The sequence below is a fragment of the Euprymna scolopes genome, chromosome 13 (assembly GCF_053919585.1).
Source record: "Euprymna scolopes isolate OS-2025 chromosome 13, ASM5391958v1, whole genome shotgun sequence".
In the NCBI taxonomy this organism is placed as follows: Eukaryota; Metazoa; Mollusca; class Cephalopoda; order Sepiida; family Sepiolidae; genus Euprymna; species Euprymna scolopes.
Genome location: NC_136494.1, coordinates 72,413,825 through 72,435,776, shown reverse-complemented (window position 1 = coordinate 72,435,776; position 21,952 = coordinate 72,413,825). Strand labels below are relative to the sequence as shown.

Below are 21,952 nucleotides of genomic sequence, written 5' to 3'. Positions count from 1 at the left end.
TCCAAAAAATCGGCCCAGCCGTTTTCGAGTCTATAGGATACGAATTGACACGCACAGACACAGTTCCTTTTATATACTAGAACATAGATAGATAGATAGTTAATGAAAATATATCTGATCATTAGCCTACATAGAATTTTCCGCATTTCGTAAGGACTCGTCAGGCTGATGCATTAGTTGAGGAATGTCGATCAGTTTTAAGTCATGTGGTTTCTTCGTATCGAAAAACAACGGACAGTCTATGAATGGTTGCCTGAACGCCAGAATTTTATAAACCATGAATTAAACTTGACAGCATAAAACATTACTTAAGTGCGCTGACAATATATAGTTGCTCCCCCCACCCTCATCCCCAAAATGACAAAATAAAGCAGAGTTAAATACGGCTGAAGATGGAATACTGGTACCAGCTTTTTGGAGGTGTACTTCGAGTTTTCTTTCTGGTCCTGACAAAGTACAAAAGCTACTTTCTAATCTAAAGTGAGATTACCTCCATACTTCCCTGAAACTACTTTCTTCAAGATTAGACGTTACTAGTTTTTCTCTGCTCTTAATTTCCATAGAAAGTGCTCTATTGGGTTTCAACTCTTGATCTTCCCTATAAAACCTCCTCAGCAATAACCCGAATTTCTACTAACACTGCAACGAACTCTGATTTCTTTCTTCTGCATGCATAAAATCAAAACGAATTTCCATCAACAGAGTTTGTTTCCAAGAATTTTTCACCTGTGAACCACGTTATCGTGTCGAGTCGTTCTGTGAATCAACATTAGTTAGGAATCCTTTAGTAGTAATTTCCCATCATCCAACTGAAAATTTAATTAATCCTTATCCTCGAGTAGCTTTTGATCTTGGAAGGTGATGATACGTTCAGTTATTTTAATGTGGGAAATGCACAACGTTCCAAAAATTAGACAATTTGGATGAAGAAAAGAAATAACCTCAGACACAAAGGGTTTCTTCTCTTCTCACTCAACTATAAGACATACAATACTACAACATATTTATTTTTAAATAATAAAAAAAAACATTTATTTAAAAAAATAGGTACAATATCATCAAATGCGTGGGGTGTTGGAGGGGGTGGTCTTTTACCTATCCTGCTCTAAACAGTGTACTGGCATCGCCGTTGTCTCCTCCCCTTCGCTGGGGGTGGGGAACGAACGCTGACGTGGTAGAAATGAGACCTACAACAAAGGCTAAATTCACTTTCAAATCTTCTGTGAACAAAGTGGAAGGTGAATAAAAAACTATAGAACCCATTTCTTGTCTCAGTGTGAAATAAATCTTCGTTCCCAAAAACAGGTATCAAGTCTCCCTCCCAGACGAGAATTTTCAGATGGACCAACGAAGAAGGAGAGGTATGTGAAAATGACATGTCACACACATATTCACACTTAACAGCATATGAACATATCTAAAAGAAAGACCACTAAACGATCACACACACAACGACATTAACTCTGGTAAGATAATCAAACACTCAATCTTTTATAAATAGACACGTTTTAATATATCATCTCCATTCCAATTTCAACCAATATACAACAAACGCTCATTTTATGACACAGCGTAACAAACACTCATTTGGTGTCCGTTGACCAGTTCGCATCGACGATGCGATATCGAACCTGGGTTACCATATTTCATGTCAAGAAAAAAAATACAAGAAAAACACATAAAACACAATAAAATGTCTGGAAAAAAAGAAAGAACAATAGAAAAAAGCAATACACACGTACAACCTTTTCACGAAGAAAGAAAAAATATACAGACATACAGATGTAAAACTTTATATATAGAAAATATTTTTAAAAAATATTTATCGTATTAGGAATTAGCTCGTTATGAACCGAAGAAAAATATCACTTAATGTAAAAATTAGAAGGGAAAAACAAAGAATTACGTTATTCTGTTTAAAGCAATGGACCGATGAGAAAGTAAGAAAATGTAATGGGAACACGCACAAATGAAATTGTTTTGAATGTGTCAATCATGATTTGAAATATTTACACCGTTGCAGAAGTTTATAGAGGAAATGGTCATCGCTTGTTTTGAACTGGTTAAAAAAAAGAAAAGAAAGAAAAGAAAAAAAAGAAAAAAAGAATTGATGCTTTTTTTCAGGTCAGAAGCAATGGACTGTTTCTGTAAATCGTGAACATTGTTTTTCCAGTTTTAACGGCATTTTTGAACATTTTTTTAAGGACTGAAGAAGATTGTTTTATGTAATTACTTAGAAGTTAATGTTCATTGTTAGAAAAAATGTGTATTGATGATTTGATATTGTATTATATAATGTATAATTGTTGTTTTCCAGGGGTCTGCAAAATAGTAATAAAAAAAGAAAGAAAGAAATCAGATTAGATTAAGATAAAATGGTCGGTCGAGTCAAATTAGAATTTTAAAAAGGAGACAGTATTAAATTTACGTAGGCGGTTAACTATTTTTTTGGAAGAGATTGACAGGACTCTGCAAGGGGGATTTTTTAATAGGTTTTTCGATTATTAAAAATGCTATTTTCGCCGTCTGTATGTAGCTTGATTAAGCTGACCGGTGTTACGGTTGAAAGATCATATTCTTCGCATACAATAAAGATGGGAGTACTGCAGGCCTATGGGCTTAAAAGGCTTGTTGTAGCTGCAACGAGGGTGCGCGATAGAGTGCACCCACATAGATTAAGCTTGCAGATAGGGCCGCTTGTGAGCTTCGGCTGATTGAAAATGGCCAATCTTGGGAGTAACAGAACTTCCAACTCAAGAGCGGACGTGAAGTGGTGACGTGGCCACTATGTAGTGAATCTGAAGTAGGAGAAAGAATTAAAAAAAAGATAGAATATATGCCGCTGATACATAAGAACTTTAGAAGTCAGAAATCTGTCGGATGAGATGTCGGCAAAATTTTTTTTTTTTAGATAAGGTTGGAAGGGCCTTGATATTGGAATTGGTATGGGATGGTTGAATGAGAGCTGTTAACGAACATGAGGTTACTTTAGCCACATCCCTAAATGATGTCATATGGGCCGTTAAAAAGGCTCTGGCCGAATAAATTATTTAAGACGGGAGACATAGAAAACATATGTCTGCGCCGTATATTTATTCAAACGCTCATCTTGAACCAGAACACTCAGAAAGAGTGTGGGAAAAATCTCGAACCTGGTGGTTACCATATAAAAAAAAATGTTATGTAGACACAACGAAAAGAAAAAAAAATATGACAATTTTTTATGACACAACGTAACATATATATAAAGAACAAACAAAGCAACGTATAACATGCAATGAAACAAAAACATAAAGATACAAAGGTAAAAAAAATTGCTCCTACAGAACAAAAATCCATATCGACAGATGATTCGATTTCGATTTACGGAACAGAGTGGAAATAGACGAAGTGGTTTACGATTTGCAAGCCGCAATACAATAAAAATCTTTTAAAAAAACAAGCAGACGATACTAAACATGCAAATTGTTAAGCTAGAGTTAGGATTAATGTTAGAATAGAATTTAAAAAATAGCCTGTAAAAATACATAGAAAAATACCTGAATAGAAAAACAAAAACACAAAGTTAATCCACTTACTTATTTAAAGAAAATAATTAAAACCCTTTTTAACACGGGGGCGAAAGTGATTGTAAATGTAATTCGAGTTGTTATTGACCCTATTCGTCAATAAGAGAAAAAGTCACAATGTGATTATATTTAATGTCGATACTTTCTAAACAAACCGGAAATGACCGGCGACGGTTCGAACATTTTCGGTCTTTTCCGTAAATCATAATCGGCAACATTTATTTCGATATGATGTTTGTTCTGGAGAAAAAAAACCTTAAAAAAGAAGAAACATTGAAGAATTCATGCAATCTTCAAACTTTGAATTAGTTTTAAGTTAATATGTATTTTTTAAGATTGCTTTCTCCTGATCGAAAAAAAAACTAAGATAATGTTGGGTTCGTTTTATTTATTGATACATTTTATTTATTTGTTTTTTTTTTCATTTGTTGCTTCAGTCAGTTTATGAGGAATATAAACATCAAATTTAGAAACATATTCGAGTTCATGCAATTTATTTCCCATGCTCAATTTGAAAAATAACTTTGAGAATATGTTATTTGTCTAGTTTTCAAACGGCAGTCTTGTTCAACTACGGCTTTCAAATTGTAGCTATCGATTATCTTCACCAGACCCGTGTGAGGAGTATCTCTCACTTAAAATTACCCTTTACGAAACCGAGCAAACCATTGCTAGCACAACCTTTCAGTAACAGCATTTTCGCCTTATAAAATGGCATATATTTCTGCAGTTATCTGTTTTCCTTCTCTATATAGTACAAAACATTAGATGCCGATAGTACTCTGCTTTATCTTTAACTAGCCCGGGTGCCCAGCGTTGCCCGGCTATTTGGAGGTGTGTGTTGAGCAAAAAACAAAAAAAATGGTAGTAGGCAGGCAGGTTCGAACGCGTACCACGAAGGAGGAAAAGAACGTGAAAAAAAGAATGTAACGTCTTTGCCGTTGCGTCCATCGCGAAACCGGAAGTGGCGACGGTTTAAATTTAGGTTAGTCAATCGAAAAGAGGGCATGACTTTTGAAAATATTGGCGAAGAAAGCGACCCCTCCTTATAGAAAAGTGCCCAGTTGAGGGTTTTTAGCCAATTTTTCGATATTTGTTGTCCGAAGGGTCAGATCTCAAAACGGTACCGATCTCGTGAAAAATGTCGCCTGTGTCGAAAGTTTTAGGCAGATGTACATACATACATAAATACATACATTTAAACAGAAAGGTGAGATTTATATTTTAGATTATAAGGCTTGACATACAAGTAAAAAAGGAAAGAACCCATCAGAGGCTTATTACATACTCATGTCAACATAATCGCTACACCAAATACATGATTTGAAGAATAGAGATTTGAAACCATCCTTCGTAGATCCAAAAGGTGACATTAAACAAAAGAAAACGACCGAACTTTTTGGTCAACGCAATACATTCCGAGTAACAAGCACGTGCCAGGGGCATGTGTGGCTTAGTAAAGAAAAAAGATAATTCGTAGCATTAAGTCTAAGCAAAAGATAATGCTGGGTAAGAAAATTCCCTTTCAAGTTGTTTTTTTTTTTCATAATAAGAAGCTTAAAACTAAACCCGCACCAGTAAGTGTAATGCATGGTTAACATTCTTGAAATAATCTTAAAAGCAAGATTACTGCGACCATTATTATTATTTTTTTTTTACTAAGGTTCAGTACTTGTCCCCCCCCCCCAGCCCAAGGCCAAGTACAACAGAGTTAGATTCGGTTCAAGATCTGGGAGATGCTGCGTTATTATTTTGTCCACCATAAATAAAGCATACTGCCACTGATGCGAATGCGAATGCGAATAATAATAATAATAATAATAATAATAATAATAATAATAATAATAATAATCAGAACTCGTGAAAATCTTTAAAAAAAACGCACATCAGTAAAGTAAGAAACATCTTATCACATAATCAAACAATTACATTCAGGTTGAACCATGTACCATTAAAACTTAACTAAACTACGAAGCTCAGGATCTTCAGGTCCTGGCGTCTCTGCTGACAATTACATCAATTTGATGAACTGTTATGATCTTATCCTAATATCGCAGCATTATGATCAGAAGGCAGTGTGGTAGCCATCTTTTGTTTTTGAAATTCAGTAACACAAACATTTGCAAATAGAATTCCCAGTACATGTTTGTCTTTAATGTCTTTCAAAAGTTCAGCTAGATGTGCATGATACACACGTGATATTAAGTCAGGTCGATTTTATGTAAGTTCTGATGCCCCCAAGTTGTTTACTATTTGTAGGGCATCTTGGATTACACGTGTATGTAAGGAATGGGTCTGGTTTTCCATATTTACAGAAAACTGCTTTATACTAATTGTTTTGTAATAATTTCACCATGATATGTAAGTAGATAATAGAGTTTTCACCTGAAATGCACAGATTTTAAATCTACAAATGCACGTATGATTTTACTTATTACAATAATAAATAATCTATCAAAACTTTTTTTTATTATTATTTGTCCGTTCATCTGTTCGTATTTCCACACTTTTCTTAATAACTACGTCTTAAAAAAATTTGAAAATTTGCAAAAACATTAAACATGATATGAGTAAAAAAAGTAACAGAATGGATTTTCCGGGAAAACTCCGACTCCCCCTCCCCTCACTAGCGGTGTCTTTCGGGTTAAAATGGCTAAAATTGACACGTTTGTGCTTATTAAAAAAATTGATGCCTTGGATTTTTATAAACTTTCTGAAAAGTTATAACCAACTGATTCTTATATAATTTTGTTTGTCTATACTTCGCGATAACTCTTGGGTCTGCTCCAGGGATTCTTTTACGGCGAATAAAAACACTCCATTTTTTAAACTATTTTACCATATTTGTCCAAAATTTTCTGTGTATGTCTATTTAGCAGTTTTGTATGGTGCTGAACTCAAATTTAAATATTTTAAGTCTTTGGGTACTTGAGGGCTAAATGGGAGGGTTTGTGCAAATGATGGACGTAGTCATTTCTTATATGTTAAGGCCTAAAACTGCACCGTTTGTTCATTTTCACCGGGATTTGACGCCGTCTGGGGACTTTTGGGGTAAATGGCGTGGGGGAATGCTGAACTTAGTCATATTTTATGCCTCATTCACTGGGGACCATGCCTGCTTCACTTGTTAATCATTACAATTAGTCTAATCTAATATATAAAACACACTACGTCTGTGTGTGTGTCTCTACATTTTTTCAAAATGAATCCCACACGAGGCGAAAAAGGAAATGTAGAGTAACGTGTAAAATTCAATCCACTTTTATGGATATTTAGCCGGTACAAATAGCTGCTAAAGGGTCAAAATTGAAATAAAATCGGAACTTGGCAGACGTAAGTACACTTAAAATGTTCTTGTACGCATGCTCACATATGTATATACATTTATACATTAAAGCTAATTATTTTTTAGCTACTTCTCCATCAAACGGTAGGAATTAAGGCTGAAGCGTTAAATGTCTTTTTTTCGATTCCAGCTGATAGCATCTGGGTCGTATATTTTCTACTATTGAAATCATTACCGTATATTAGGCACAACATAATAAACAATTGAAAATTGGTTTTATAATATTAAAATACAAAATCTGCGTGAATTAAAATATCAAATTTAAGCGTATTTTATGACCAGGCAACGCGGGGTGCTCTGTTAATATATATATATATATATATATATATATATATATATATATATATATATATATATATATATATATATTATATATGTGTGTGTGTGTGTGTATGTTTATATATATATATATATATATTAGCGATAAGTTGATTCCAGATATTTTCCAAATCACGATACAATTACTCATTTCGATTCAGATTCTTTATAAATTTCTAACTATTTAACTATAGCGATGCTATTTTCCTTGATTACAATAAAAACATATATTAAATGTGTAGATATTTTCTCAAACGTAAAAAAACAACCTAGGGGAGGACCTATATCCTAGAGTAACCTATGTTTGTTATGTACGGGCTTTTATGTCCAGAGCTAAACTCTTCTGAAATAAACTAATTGAAGATCACCGATCAATATTTGCTTGGTAACACATCTGCCAATGATGGCAAAATCGGCGAAACTACCACTCCCCCCTTTTAGCAAATTACGACCACGTACCAGCACTGTAGCTCTTAAACCGTCGAGCGTAGGTGGTCATGTGACCACTAAAAAATTCCGGAATTGCCCAATTATGGTAGTCAGTAATACATTATGATGTCCTAAAATCAGTAGTTTTCAAGATATTTGCAATAAACTAAGTACTGCATTGTACATCGCACAACGTACTGCATCTTGATCTAGGTTATATTACTTATGTACACGATCCATATTTTTCAGTTTAATTTTGTGAATTTCGACACTTTGTGCCTTTACTGCAACCACAGTTAATGTCAGTTGTAAGTCCTTTATTTGATTGCTGTAAACTTTCAAACATTGTGTGTTATACTTCAACATGTATTTTCGTGAGCAGTTCCCATGATAGGATACATTTGCAGCAAATACGTCACCAGGTGTATCCAGAAAAGCACATCTAATAAAAGTTCAAAGCATCTAGAAACAATGCTTCGCGATCAGACTTCGAGATGCGATACAACACCCGGTTCCTATTACCAAAAGTCTCTCTTGTTCTATCACATATAACACACTTCTTTTTATGTCACTGGAACTAATAGCGTTCTTTCGCCTGTTTTTGGAGTCTTGTAACAGCCACTAAGCTCTCCATCATCAACCTCTACAGCAAGTTTTTATATCACATTTCGCTTCAGCTGACATTTTTGGACTTCGGGATATAAGTACAATAACAGACCTTTAGCTTTTAGTGAGATTTGAACGTGCTCCTGTATGCTTTTATTCTTGTGATCACCGCAAAATCATCCAATTGTGCGACTGCCATTCAGATTTTAGTGCGCCCATCATCAGTATCTGAAAAATAATTTGTATCATAATAAAGTCAAATAATAATAGGATTTCATCTGACCAATAAAGATATCAAAGATTTATGCTTAGTAAGGTTTCAGACTCTCATATAGATTCACCAGTAGATATACTGCTTAAATTACATGGTTCTCAAGTTGGCGGAATGTTTGATGCTATTACGTTCAAACAATTAGGTCGAAACAATTTATCTGTTAACATTTTTCCAGAAACACTGTTGCATATAACGCATGCAGTCCAATCAAATATTCTATCAGTTTGTGACTTTGAAACCACTAAGGTGTTCTGTAAAATAGTGTAGAATAATTACTGTGACGCAATCATTAAAAATAGTTTATCATAATTATTTTAATGTTGTGCAATAATAGCAATAATATCATTAAAATAGTTTAGCATAATTAATTTAATGTGGTGCAATAATAGCAATAATATCATTAACAGTATTTCATTCAAATTTTCAAATGTTCAGATAAACGGCTATGAACTCTTACCATGTTACAATAACAGCGGGCGGTGATTTAAATTAGAATTACTTACCATCAAAGAACACTTTAAGACTTGAACGGTGATCACTTCCTAAAACAAAAAGAAACAAATATTATAGGATGTACTTGGTATTTTCATGAACACTCAGTAGCAAAACAGTGTCAGAGCAATAGCAGAATTAGTCATGTCATGACATGTATCGTACATCTATGTAAATTACACGAAACATGGGTTTGAAATGTGATGAAATTAGTTTATTGCAAATATCTTGAAAACCATTGGTTTTAGGATATCATAATGTATTACGTCCCCCCCATGTGGCAATTCCGGAAATTTTGAGTGGTTACATGACCACCTACTTCTCGACGGTTTCAGAGATACAATGCTGGTAGTTGGCCATGCTTCACTAAAAAGGGGCGTGGCCATTTCTCCAATTTCGCCGTCAGTGGCAGGTGTGTTACGAAGTCAGTTTATTTCTAAAGAGTTTAGCTCTGGACATAAAAATATATACATAACCAGTATGAGTTACTAGAGTAATAGATTTACGTTTTATTTGTAATTTAAAATCAATAAATATTTATTATTTTATCATTATTACCAGCAGTAGAAGAATTAGTTTTAAACAAAATCAAATATAAAAACGCAATTTAAAAATAAAATCGTTTTTGAAATAGGGATATATGCACAAATTTTACCAATTCCGATATCCTAAAAATTTTCAACTGTTCTGATTCCCGATTCCCAACACACACACACACACACACACACACACACACACACACACACATATATATATATATATATATATATATATATATATATATATATATATATGTGTGTGTGTGTGTGTGTGTGTGTGTGTGTGTTGGGAATGGGGAATCAGAACAATCGACACACACACACACACACATATATATATATATATATATTTATATATATATGTGTGTGTGTGTCTGTGTCTGTGTGTGTATATGTGTGTCTGTGTCTGTGTGTGAGGAGAAAGCATACGAAAACTTATTTTTATTTTCAGCATGCCGGTCATAAATTACGTTGAATATATTTTAATTCATGCAGATGTCGCATTTATTATTACAGAGCCAATTCTCTATTGAATGCTTATGTATATAATACTGATTTAAAAAGTAAAAGTAATAAAAAAACTGAATTGGGCGCAATCAGTTAGAATCGAAACCAAAACATTCAGCGAATCAGTTGAATAGTTGCATACTTGGCTCAATTCTTTTAGGTTTCAGTTTCGATCTCAGCCTTAGCACTTTATTTTTTTTAACTTACAAAAAGTGAACTGTTTAAAAAACATAATACTCGCATGCACAACTCCCAGTTTCTGTATGAATTAAAATATAATATTTATGCGTATTTTACGACCGGGCAAAGCCAGGCCTGCTAGTATATATCTGTAAAAATGAGAATGCCTGTTATGAGGACACTTCTCAACCTATATACTCCACGAATGTTTGATCTACAGACTTGGAATTTAGTTAGGGTTTTCAGAAATGTAAAAACTTTTTACTACGTTTTCATCCGGAAAATAGGCCTGCTAAGAGGTTCAAATTGAAAAATTGGTACGTAGAAGTCATCAGATATTTATCTGTTTGTTCTTTCATGTCTGCGCATGTTGAATTGTTCACATTATATTACGAATAAGTAGGTTTTAATTTTTTAAAGAACATGTCAAGCTGGCCTAATGGCTATCGTACTTGACTCACCTTCTTTAGGTTTTGATTTCGATCTCAGCTCAAGTAGTTTTTTATTTACAAGAAGTGAACTGTTTAGAAAAACATAATACTTGCATGCCCATGTTTTAGTTTTTTTCGTTTTTTTTTTTTTAATTTCATTTTTTAAAAGGAATTTAACATTATGTTAAATACCTACAGTATTTCTGTTTATAATACATAAAAATTCTGCATGAATTAAAATATAAAATGTATATGTATTTTACGACCAGGCAACGCCGGGCGGCCTGCTAGTGAATAAATAAAACCATTGTTTTTCTACTCCTCATTTCAGGTACGCCGTCAGTGTTCGCTCTCATATGGGCTGCTGTAAAGGCTAATTATGATGATAACCAGTAAGTAATTACATTTACTGATACAAATCTCAAACTAGACAATTGCTTTGTATTTTCTTTCTTTCTTTCTTTCTTTTTTTTTTGCTAGAGCGTTCCGTTTAATTCCTAGACGATATCAATTATCTTCAAAAACCTAAATAAATGTTTAATTAAAAAAAAAATGGAGGAAACATTTAATAGATGTTCTTAACTATTAATATCTTATTGTCAAATTCCAAAGTTTAGTAATCTAGCATACACGAGTACTTCAGTTAGTGACAGACATTTATTATAATAAGTCGTATTAAGTTGGTGCAAAAATAATGTCGTTTTCTTGGCGTTCAATTTATCTAAAACGACATTATTTTTGCACCAACCTAATATTTCTGTCTGTCTGTTTGTTCACAATTTTGTTAATATATACGAAAGTACATTATTTCGATGACTTTCACGAACTTTTATTTACGCACGATTTCTATATATACTATTTTCATAAAACAAATCAACATGAAAGAGGTTATCTCATTTGCATATTGCATAAAATATAATCCATTTTAATAATTAATGCTGATTTTTTAATGGAAATACTGTTAAGTATTTTATTTAGAAATATACGAAGTTAAGTTATTTATTTTTAATTTATATTTACATTTAATTTATTTTTAACCATCATTATGACCACCATCAGAAGCGTTTAAAAACGAAAGTAAGTTTTGATTTAACCTATGAGTTATTTCCCTTTAAGCTATGAGATTTTATTTACCTATTTGAATTTTATAGATGAAGGTAACCATGTTTCATACTTCCAAAAATCCAAATATGGTCAACTTTCAGGAAAATCGTTACAACTTACGATATCTGGCGTATTTTAAATATTATGTGACTAAACCCTCCGCTCGGAAATGTTTTTTTTTTTACCTGGGAACGCCGGGTATGTACAGAAAGTATAACATAATCCAAACGTCGATTTTCCGAACACTGTATTGTTTGTTCCTTTTTACATTTAATATATGTTATCTCTTATAGCTTCTCCAAATTCGATTACCACGCTTTGTTAATCGGGATTTTTCTTTTATTCATCCAAGCCGAAACATAGCATAGAACACAATAGAAAACTGTTATTCATTTCTTTTTCTTCCAGTTATTTTTTTTTTTCATCGTCCACGATCCAATTATTTATTCTCGTGTGTTCGTTTATTCATTTGATTATTCAATCAACAACTTTTCTTCTTTTTTTTTTCTCTCAGTTGCTGGATGAATTTAGAAGAATCAAAATATGATTACATCCACAGCGTTCCCGTTTTCTTGATTCTCTGTGTAAGTATATCAAATATAACCCCTACTTCGTCCACACGTGCACACACGCATACATACGCAAACAGAAAGACGTACAACTGTTACTTGGTTCTCTCTTTCATTCAGCAACGATTTTCATGCCTCGGCTTCTAATATAGTTATGCCGTCTAATCCGTGATCAACGCGTTTCCGCCATACGCTGAACAGGTGCTAACAACGTCAGAGAATGTACACCCAGTTTTTCTGGTACAAAAGAATATACATCTGTACAAGTAGTTACGTCATCAATTCCGTGTTTGATCAGAAACTTCCAAAACGGTCACGAGTGTTAACGAAGAAGCCTAAAGACTGGCTAAGTGGTTAAGGACATGGACTGACAATCACAGTGTTGCAAGTTCGAATTCATCAAACCTTCACAGTGTTGAATAGTATTCTGTGCAACGCCGGGGTTGTTGTTGGTTGTGCACACACGCATATGAAGTTGGATGCACATGCGTAAGTATTGTGGAAATCTTATAACCAATAAATGTCATCAGAAGTCATAACAATTGAAAGAAGAGCACAGACGCTTTGAAATCAACATTCTTTAATTAACAAGTTTTAAAAACAGTCATATTGAAATTTGACCTTGGACGAATTTAATAAGGGCCAGTGGAATGCGGCATTGAAAAACGAAATTACTATCTAAAGGTTTTTGTAAATAAAAACAAATGCCAGCCAAGGAAGAGGTAAGTCAGAGAGAAGGGCACCGAGACGACCAGTTGTCATTTTGTGTCACCCACAACACTCCACCACGCCCCTTCTCGCTCGCTCTCTCTCTCTCTCTCCATAGTACATTGAGAAAGAATTGAAAAAAAAAATTGTCATTCCTTTTTATAAGCTTAAGTCAAGTGGTTTTTTTTTGTGTGTGAAACAACTAATTGTCTTATATACATTCGTCAAGAAATTGAAACTCTATTTAACAGATTAAATAGACGACACGGTTAAAAACTAAAGAACGACCGCATAACGTAACAACTTAACCTTGTGTCTAACCGGTGAAGAGGTGAATAACATAAACCTTTGTTGGTCGTTTGGCTTTTTTTTGGGGGGGGGCTAGGAGCAAAATGAAGTATCTGGTCTGATACTGCACTTCGCCTTTTCTGACCTCGATCAGTGGAAGAGAAATCCTTCTAGATTGAGGCAACTTTTATTTTTGTTTCTTTCCACGGCGCTACTTTTGGGGAGCTGGGTTTTCTTTACATTAAAACCGACCTTGTGTCAAACTCTGCCCTCGTGGGGAGGCAAGTGAACAGGAACATAAACCTTTAAAGATTTAAAAAAAAAATTCTTTCTGTTTGTTTATTTTATTTTATTTTTTTTTGCAAATAATTTGTTTAAAGTAAAAACTGTTAATTTCTTATTGCTTTTAAGTGTATAGTTTAATGTTAATTTTGTTATCCTTCTTCTGCTATATAAGATGTTATTAGAAAAAGCACCTGTAAAATTTCAGTACTTATATCATTGATTCTCAGTTTGACCCGAGATTTCTGAAATAGTCGAAGAAGCATAACAGTTTCTTCTACTTTCTTACTCACCTTCACCCCAAGTAAGGTACATTGCAACTGAGACGTGAGCGATTAGTGTGACTAAGGGACCATGTTTACAAGGACATTCTATTTTGTAGTGCAACATAACGCGGATGCGCGTATGGCATATGGATATATTGTTTTTATTTTTGAAATCACAACTTTATAATATATAATAATCGATAGATAATTGACTCTATAATAATATATAAAAAATCTGCATGAATCTAAATATCATATCAAAGCGTACGTTACGACCGTGCAACGCCGGGCGTTCCTACTAGCTTACGTAAATACTTTAGCAGTTTTAACAAAAGAGCGTCTCCGTTTACGCTGAACATCCGCAGAAGATCAACATGAATATCTCACATATGAAGGATTCCGCTATGGAATTTCAACAGGTCCCGCTAGTTTCTTTTTTTTTTTCTTTTTTTTGCGTTGCTATTAGCGCTTCATTGTTTTGAAATAGTTAAAAAAAAAAATTTTTTAATTAGATTTTCACACCAAACGAGGCACATTGCCGCTTTGGTGTAGGTGGCTACTATCAGGGGCAACAACTACTGGGGTACGATGTAGGGATTTGCGCAGCAATGTGTCGGTTCACGTTGCACTTGAACTTCTGCACGTCAGTACAGTTGGGGAAACAGGTACCTGAAATGGAATTCCAAAGTCTAGCGGTTCTGGGAAAGAAACTACTGGAGTAGAAAGATCTTTTACATCTAAGGATCTCTACAGTGTGGGGGTGGGATTTTGCAGCCTGTCGGGTTTGTCGAGGGTGTTCACGTCGTGGGGGCACAAATGTTTGCAGTTCGCCAGAGCATTCATCATTAAAATACTTGTAGAACAGGCAGAGGGATGCAACGTTTCGTCGATGGGACAGAGGCTGAAGCTTAGATGCCAGTTCAGGGCCTATCAAATTTGTGACTCTCTTTTGAACCTAGTCAAGGAGCGAGAGACTAGTAGCAGATGCACCAGCCCAAATATGACAGCAATACTCCATATATGGGCGAATGGTTGCCTTATAGATACTTTCGGGTGTTAGTAGTGTTCTAACACGGTAGAGAGAGCCCACCTTCTTTGCAGCGGCCCTAGCGATGCCTTCAATGTAATTGTTCCAACTCATGTTTCCTGTGAACGTTAGTCCAAGGAGTTTGAAAGATGTACTCTCAAATAAAGAGTCGTTGGCCATTGCTATAGGTGGTAGAGAAGGTTTCTTGTAATTATTGAATGAAACTAGTTTAGTCTTGGCGGCATTGAACGTGACCATCCATTTTAATTTTCCTGAGGAGACCCTCATGCTATACCCTGTCAAAAATCTTAGATATATCTAGAGCTACCGCTCTGCCCTCCCCGGCTTTGTCCAGTGAATGGTATATACGTTCAGAGATTACAGTGAGGATGTCTGCTGTTGAACGGGCTTGTCTAAATCCATATTGTTGGTCAGTCAGAAGTTTAGCATCTGTAAGGTGATGGACGGGAGCATGGTTAATTAAGGTCTCAAACATTTTGGCAAAAAGTTGGAGGAGGCTAATGGGGCGATAGTTAATGGGCCAGTTCTTTCACCAGAATTCTTGAATACTGGTACCACAGAAGCAGTTTCTAACCGCCCGGAAAGCAAGATTCTTTAAGGCATTTGTTGTAGCGTTTGGAGAGAACTGGAGCTATTTCGGCTGAACACTTTTTTAATAGCACAGCTAGGATGAGATCGGGTCCACATGCTTTTGAAGTGTCAAGGTTTTCTATGATAGCATGCACCTGAGCAGGGGTAATTTTTAGATCGTCGAGCGTGGCGTCTGTCCGCAAAGGAAATTCAGGTAGGGGGTGGTTGGAAGGGTTCAGTGTGGAGTTTGAAGCAAACCGACTGGCAACATGTTACCCTTCTCAGTTGCTGAGCAAACAACCTCGTGATTGTTGGTTAGTGGGGAAATTGTTGATTGCCCATTATTTACTACACTGTTCTAGATTTTCCAGAAGTGATGAGTTCCTAGATTTTGTGCTTCGATGTGTTTTTAGTGGTCTCGTAAATTCTCTCTTAGCTGTCGCTATTTCTTTCTTAACATTACTTCTAGCTTCTATGTACTTCTGTCTGTTTGAACTGGACTTATGTCGGTTAAATCTGCGGTATGCATGCTGCCTTTGAGCAATGGCAGTAGCGCAAGTCGAAATAAACCATTGGGGAGAGTAGGGCTTGCTATAAAATTTCCGCATGGGTACATGCGCTTCAATTGCAATTTTGAACCATTCGGTGGTCTCGTTTGCGCACTGTTCAGCAGGAAGAGAAAAAATATTTCCCCATAGGGTATCTATGATAAGATCTCTGATGGCTTCCCTTTTTATAATATCTCGTTGTTTTGAGCACTGGCTCTTCAGTTTTGGCTCTTGAGTTTAGAGCAATTTCAACCATTATCACTGCATGATCAGCGTTCCTAAGTGGGCTGTCGGCATTCGTTATACAATCATCAGGAACTGTGGTCAAAAACAGATCAAGAAGTGATGCATGTTGTTCTTCGTAGTTAGGGAAACGGGTTGGCAACGTAACAATTTGTGATAGGAAATGAGGTATAGAGAAGCTATGAGTTGCGCCACCCGCTGCATCTGTGTAAGTAGAGAATCCAAGCCAGTTTTTGTGTTGGACATTAAAGTCACCAAATACATGTATTTGTGCGCTAGTGTCGAGGGAGAGTGCTGCGTCTACGCTGTCAGAGACTTTGTTTATTATGGTGCAGTCTTGGGTCGAGGGAGAGCGCTAAGAAAGTAAAAGTAGCTAATGTTGTGTTGCAAGTTTAGTCTAAATCATCCGATTCTAGGTTTGTTTCTTTAGTCAAGTGAAGGGTATTACGAATATAAACTCCAAGTCCGTGCATGTGTCTGTCAGAGTCCTTACAGCAGGGTGGGTAATATCCAGGCATATTAAAGTGGTTAGAGGGGATGGAGGAATGTAGGTTAGTCTCACTAAGCGCTAAGATATCCGGGGTAATTGTTAGGAGAAATGCTTCAACATCAGCTAAATTAGTTCTAAGCCCACGGATATTTGTGAATGCAAGCCTCAAGGGAGGAGGCAAGTTGGATTTGTTTGACCCTAAGCTTGGTTTAAGCTTATTTTTAGATTGTACTGTCGTCATATTTTTTAAGAGTTTCAGTTTAGGTAAGGGGAAGCTGAACAAGAGGTTATGCAGAGCATCAGACATGCATGACAAGTAGACCCTCAGCTGACCTTTCTTCAATTAGAATTGTGGCCCCAGGAAAGCCCACCGGGGATAAGTGCAGGGTCCCTTTCCATGCGCGACATGGCACTATAAACATCCCGATATTTTTCAACTGTTGATGGAGCAGCCGCTCTAAGCGCTACCAAAGAGTTAGGGCACCTGTACTACCAGTCGGAAACAGCAGCCAGGAACTGTCAATCCGGTACCCTCAACCCATCAGAGGAAAGTCAACCCAATCTAATTGATCAAGCCTATATGGCACTAAAGCAGTTTTAAGGGTGGGGTGTGTCGGGAATGGGGAAAACGGTGTTCATTGTCATAGACAAAAAAAGATCTACCACTGAGTGTTTGTGTCGAATCACTGTGATTCGATCTCTGCGCCTGACTAATAGACAAAGAAGGAGTATGGAACCCGGGCGATAGACAGAGCCTATCTACTCCTTAATCAGTTTAGGTTTGCAAACCGGTAATTTGTTTGAGTCACCAGCTCTAGGAAGGTTGTCATCCAAGGCTGAAGAGACCTCCCTCCCCTTTGGTTTAGATTCAGAGTTTACCTTCTCCTAGACGGATGATCTGGGAAGATAACTGGATCCGTCAGCACTGAGAGGGTTTGCTCCGCGCCTGGGTTCTGACCAACTAGTGACCTACGATGGTTAAATAGTAATGCCAACGAATTCAAATGACCGAACCGCATGCCAAGTGACGTCACTGCGGAGCAGAAGAAAAGAAAAATATTATAAAAAAAGAAAAACGTGGCCCGGAAGGAACAGAAACAGGCATGTTTCACACGTGGCTCGAGAACGACAGGGAAAGACGTGTCCTAAACATGGCCGGACAAAGACAGAATACCACGTGTCCGAAACAGCAGTCTTTTTAAGCAAATTAAAGCACAAGAAAACTTTTGAATAAAAGACAAGACGTTATGCTGGAAGTACCTGTAAATAAATGTCTGTAGTTTCAACTGAAAAAAAGTGAGCCGTATTCTTTCCTTGTCTTTGCTTCCTTGCGACTGTTTACGTAAAGCATATGGATCCCGAGTGTTGATATGTTACGACTACGCTTCAGTGAGTAAAACATCGGGATGTTTGTTGACGTTAAACTTAATCTTCTATATGTTAGTACAGTCGGAGAAGCAGGAAACAGGGAGGAATTCCAAAGTCCAGCACCGAGGAACATTTTTCAAAAGCCACGCTTGGATCTTGTTGGCCTTCTGTGCAGAAGCGGAGTTCTGTTGGTGGACTTAGGGGCGTCACGCGTCGATCTAGTTTACCCAGGCCTTCACCACGCTCCTCAGCGCCTCATGGTAATTCGTTTATCTTTTGCAATGTATCGGATGTTGCTGCAACATCCTGTATATAATCAGAGCCTTAAGAACGGAGAGAAGAATAAAAATGCATTGTGCTGTCCTTGAAATTGCATAGCATACCGACAAGCGCCTTCACTTTAATCAATAGAATTGAATAATACGGAGTTTTTATCAGGTAGGCTCTCATGCATACACTCATTCCCCACAAAATTCGCACATATGTGCGGAACTTTTTACTTAGTATCAAGAGAAATTCATATATTTTGGTAAATGCAAAAAGTATGCACATACATACACTCTTATATATATATATATATATATATATATATATATATTATTGAGTAAGATGATTGATCATTTGTAATTAAAATTAAAAATCGATTTCACAAGGAAGAACAAACAAAATCAATAAATTGTACAATCGTTTCGGAAACGTTGTTTTTATTGAGATAGACAATAAGTCTTGGACAAAAATTTAATCATTTAGTTTTTAGAAACAAAGTCTCCTCATCAACAAAAATATTGGGTGTTTTTTTTTATAATGGCACCAAAAGTAAAACTAGCATTTTTTTTAAGTAAGGCAGGTGTATCTTTTAATGCTTCGCCTTTTAAAGTTCGTAAGTATCATCGTCAATGCATATATAGATAGATAGATAGATAGATAGAGCGAGAGAGAAAAAAGAAATATGTCCAAATTAATATATAAATGCATACACACAAATACTCACTGCAATATATTCACATAGACACACACACATACACACACACACACACACACACACACATATATATATATATATATATATATATATATATATATATATATATATATATGCATATTTATAAACACATCTGAAAAGAATGGTAGACGCCTGTTTATATAATGTATGCATATATAAATAAAATGCCTAAACTTTTAATATATATATATATATATATATATATATATATATGTATACAAGAAAACATATATAGTGTCACTCAAAACTCTTATGAATAAAATTCACGAGTAAATACTTAAGATATTGCAAATAAAACCACAAGAATTTATGTACAAATACGAACTATGGCGTGCATCTGACGCCTTATCATGTGGAGCCGGCATGTGCCTATATTTCAGATCCATGTTAATAAAATACTAGAAAACCTGAAACCGATCTCATCTATTCTTCATAAAACAAGTGCCCCATAGTTAGAAGAATTTGGACATTTTCTAGCGTTTATATTTTGTTATGTCTACAAATAATTGAACATTCTAATTTCTTGTTAAGAATTTTTTTCTCTATCATGTAATCTAATAACTTGAGATTTATAATTTATACATAAATAACTTGTATGCATTTATATATTTCTTAATTAGTTTTTGTACATTACTCTTAGCGCTTCATTGTTTTTTGAAATAGGACGTAGGCTGTTTAAATAGTGATGTGTTGTTTTTATGTTTTTTTTTCTTTTTTTAAAGGTATTTAGTTTTCTCCCACTGCTAGAACTGTAACATCAGAAAGTAGGATTGAGAAGTTAGTGCCCCCCAATATGCTATCTGATATGAAAAAAAAATTACTTGAGCAATCTCGTCGGCATTTCCCGGTAATAAACTCCTCAGACAATTAGCGATAATCTAACCCATTTTAATAGGGAGAAGGAAAAACCTGAGCGCGTGGACCTCCTAGATCTGCACAGAACTTGCATGACACCACAATCAATAGGGACCAGGTAATTACAGGTATGATCTAATCTTTGTTGATTTTGGTGGCCGGAAGTAAAAGCATCCTTTATTTAATAAACCTGTAGAATTGTTTTTTGTTTGCTTGACCGTATGTAGCCCCGCCTCAAAATGCACCAAACATTTTCCCGTTTTTTGCATATAAACTTTCTATTCTCCTTTATTTTTTAACGAATTCTAATGTCCATGTACGATTACGCATTATTCAATTTTCATGTGTGGGACGTTATGTATTATCTATTATATAAATTTCACAAGTCTGTTTTAATGTAACGTGTGTATGTATGTATGTCTGCCTAAAATTTCCACAGAGGAAACGGATTTTCATGATCATTTTGAAGCTCGATCCTCCAGACGACAAATATCGAATAATTGGCAAAAAGCATTAATTTTTTCACTCTCAACTGCACAATTTTCTACAGGAAGGGGTCGCTTTTTCGCCAATATTTTCGAAAGATTTCTCCTCTTTTCGATCGTCTAGCCTTAATTTAAGCCTTCTCCACTTCCGGTTTCGCGATGGACGCAACGGCAAAGACGTCACGTCTTTATTCACATTCGTTTCCTCCTAAGCGGTGCGCATTAAAGCCTGCTAAACACCAAACACCCGGGCAACGCCGGGCAACGCCGGGCACCCAGGCTAGTCTAGTATATAAATCTCACCTGTCTGTTTAAATGTATGTATGTATGTATGTATGCATGTATGTATGTATGTATGCATGTATGTATGTATGTATGTATGTATGTATGTATGTATGTATGTATGTATGTATGAAAAAAACTGCCTCTATATATTAGCCTGCTCCGGGCATGCCATACTATTCAGTTTATATTTATGTCTTATTTATGTATATGTATGTCTTATGCCCTGGATGATGAGGTATCGTTACGAATCAGCAGATCAGAAGTGATGCCTTCGGAAAGTTGGACGGACATTTGTGGAGATGTCATGAGATCTTGCTGCCAACTAAGATTAAGGTTTATGCCGCATGCGTTCTCTTTACTCTTCTCTATGGTTGTGAAACTTGGACAACATACAGGGAGCATTTGAGACGTCTCGAGCGGTTTCACCAGATATGCCTACGGCGAATCTTAGGTGTGTGTTGGCAAATGTATGTCAGTGATGTGGAGGTGCTTGAATGGACCCAATGCCTTACCATTGAGGCTCACGTTATCAAGCATGGAGTGGACATGTGGTGATGATGTAAGACAGTCGACTTCCCAGGCAAGACGTCTGGCTCAAAAGCCTAAATTGAGATTCAAGGATTGTTTAAGATCCTCCTTAAAAAATGTGAGATTGATGAAAGAACCCGGGAGAGTCTTGCTTTGGATCGCGGAGGGTGGAGAAGGACCTTGCGGGGAGGTATGGTCAAGTTTGAGGCGGATCGAACCCAGTATGAGCGGCTGAAGGGCGATATCCGGAAAGGGAGGGTGAAAGGAGCAGTGGATTGGAGGGGCGCCAAATTGGTCTGGAGTGTGAGGTGTGCGGAAGAATATGTCTGAGAAGATCTGGGCTGATGAGCCACCAGACTTCTTATAGGTGCAGTGGGCCACAAAGCAGTCTTGAGTTGCCAGAGTTCACCTGTATTAACTGCAGGCGGACGTTCAAAACGCCAGGTGGTTTGAATCGGCATTTGATCCTACATAAAAAGGAACATCAGGAACGTGCTGCTAGTGGTACACATGTCTGTACAATGTATGCTAACGAATGCCAAAGTTTGGCAGGGCTTGAAAGCCACATTCGTGCGGCCCATCACTGAATGTTTTCGTGTTTCTATATACTTTTCTTGTGCT

The 21,952-nt window shown here is 36.0% G+C and overlaps 1 protein-coding gene across 1 annotated transcript in view; it reads left to right on the top strand.

Annotated features, from left to right (window-relative positions):
• The window catches only part of LOC145292069 (corticotropin-releasing factor receptor 1-like), a 670,744-nt gene that overhangs the window by 608,594 nt on the left and 40,198 nt on the right, over positions 1–21,952 (top strand). Inside the window, exons 7-8 of the mRNA XM_080138124.1 lie at positions 11,023–11,083; positions 12,310–12,379. Of these exons, the coding sequence (XP_079994250.1) occupies positions 11,023–11,083; positions 12,310–12,379 (131 nt within the window). The remainder of the gene's footprint in view (positions 1–11,022; positions 11,084–12,309; positions 12,380–21,952) is intronic.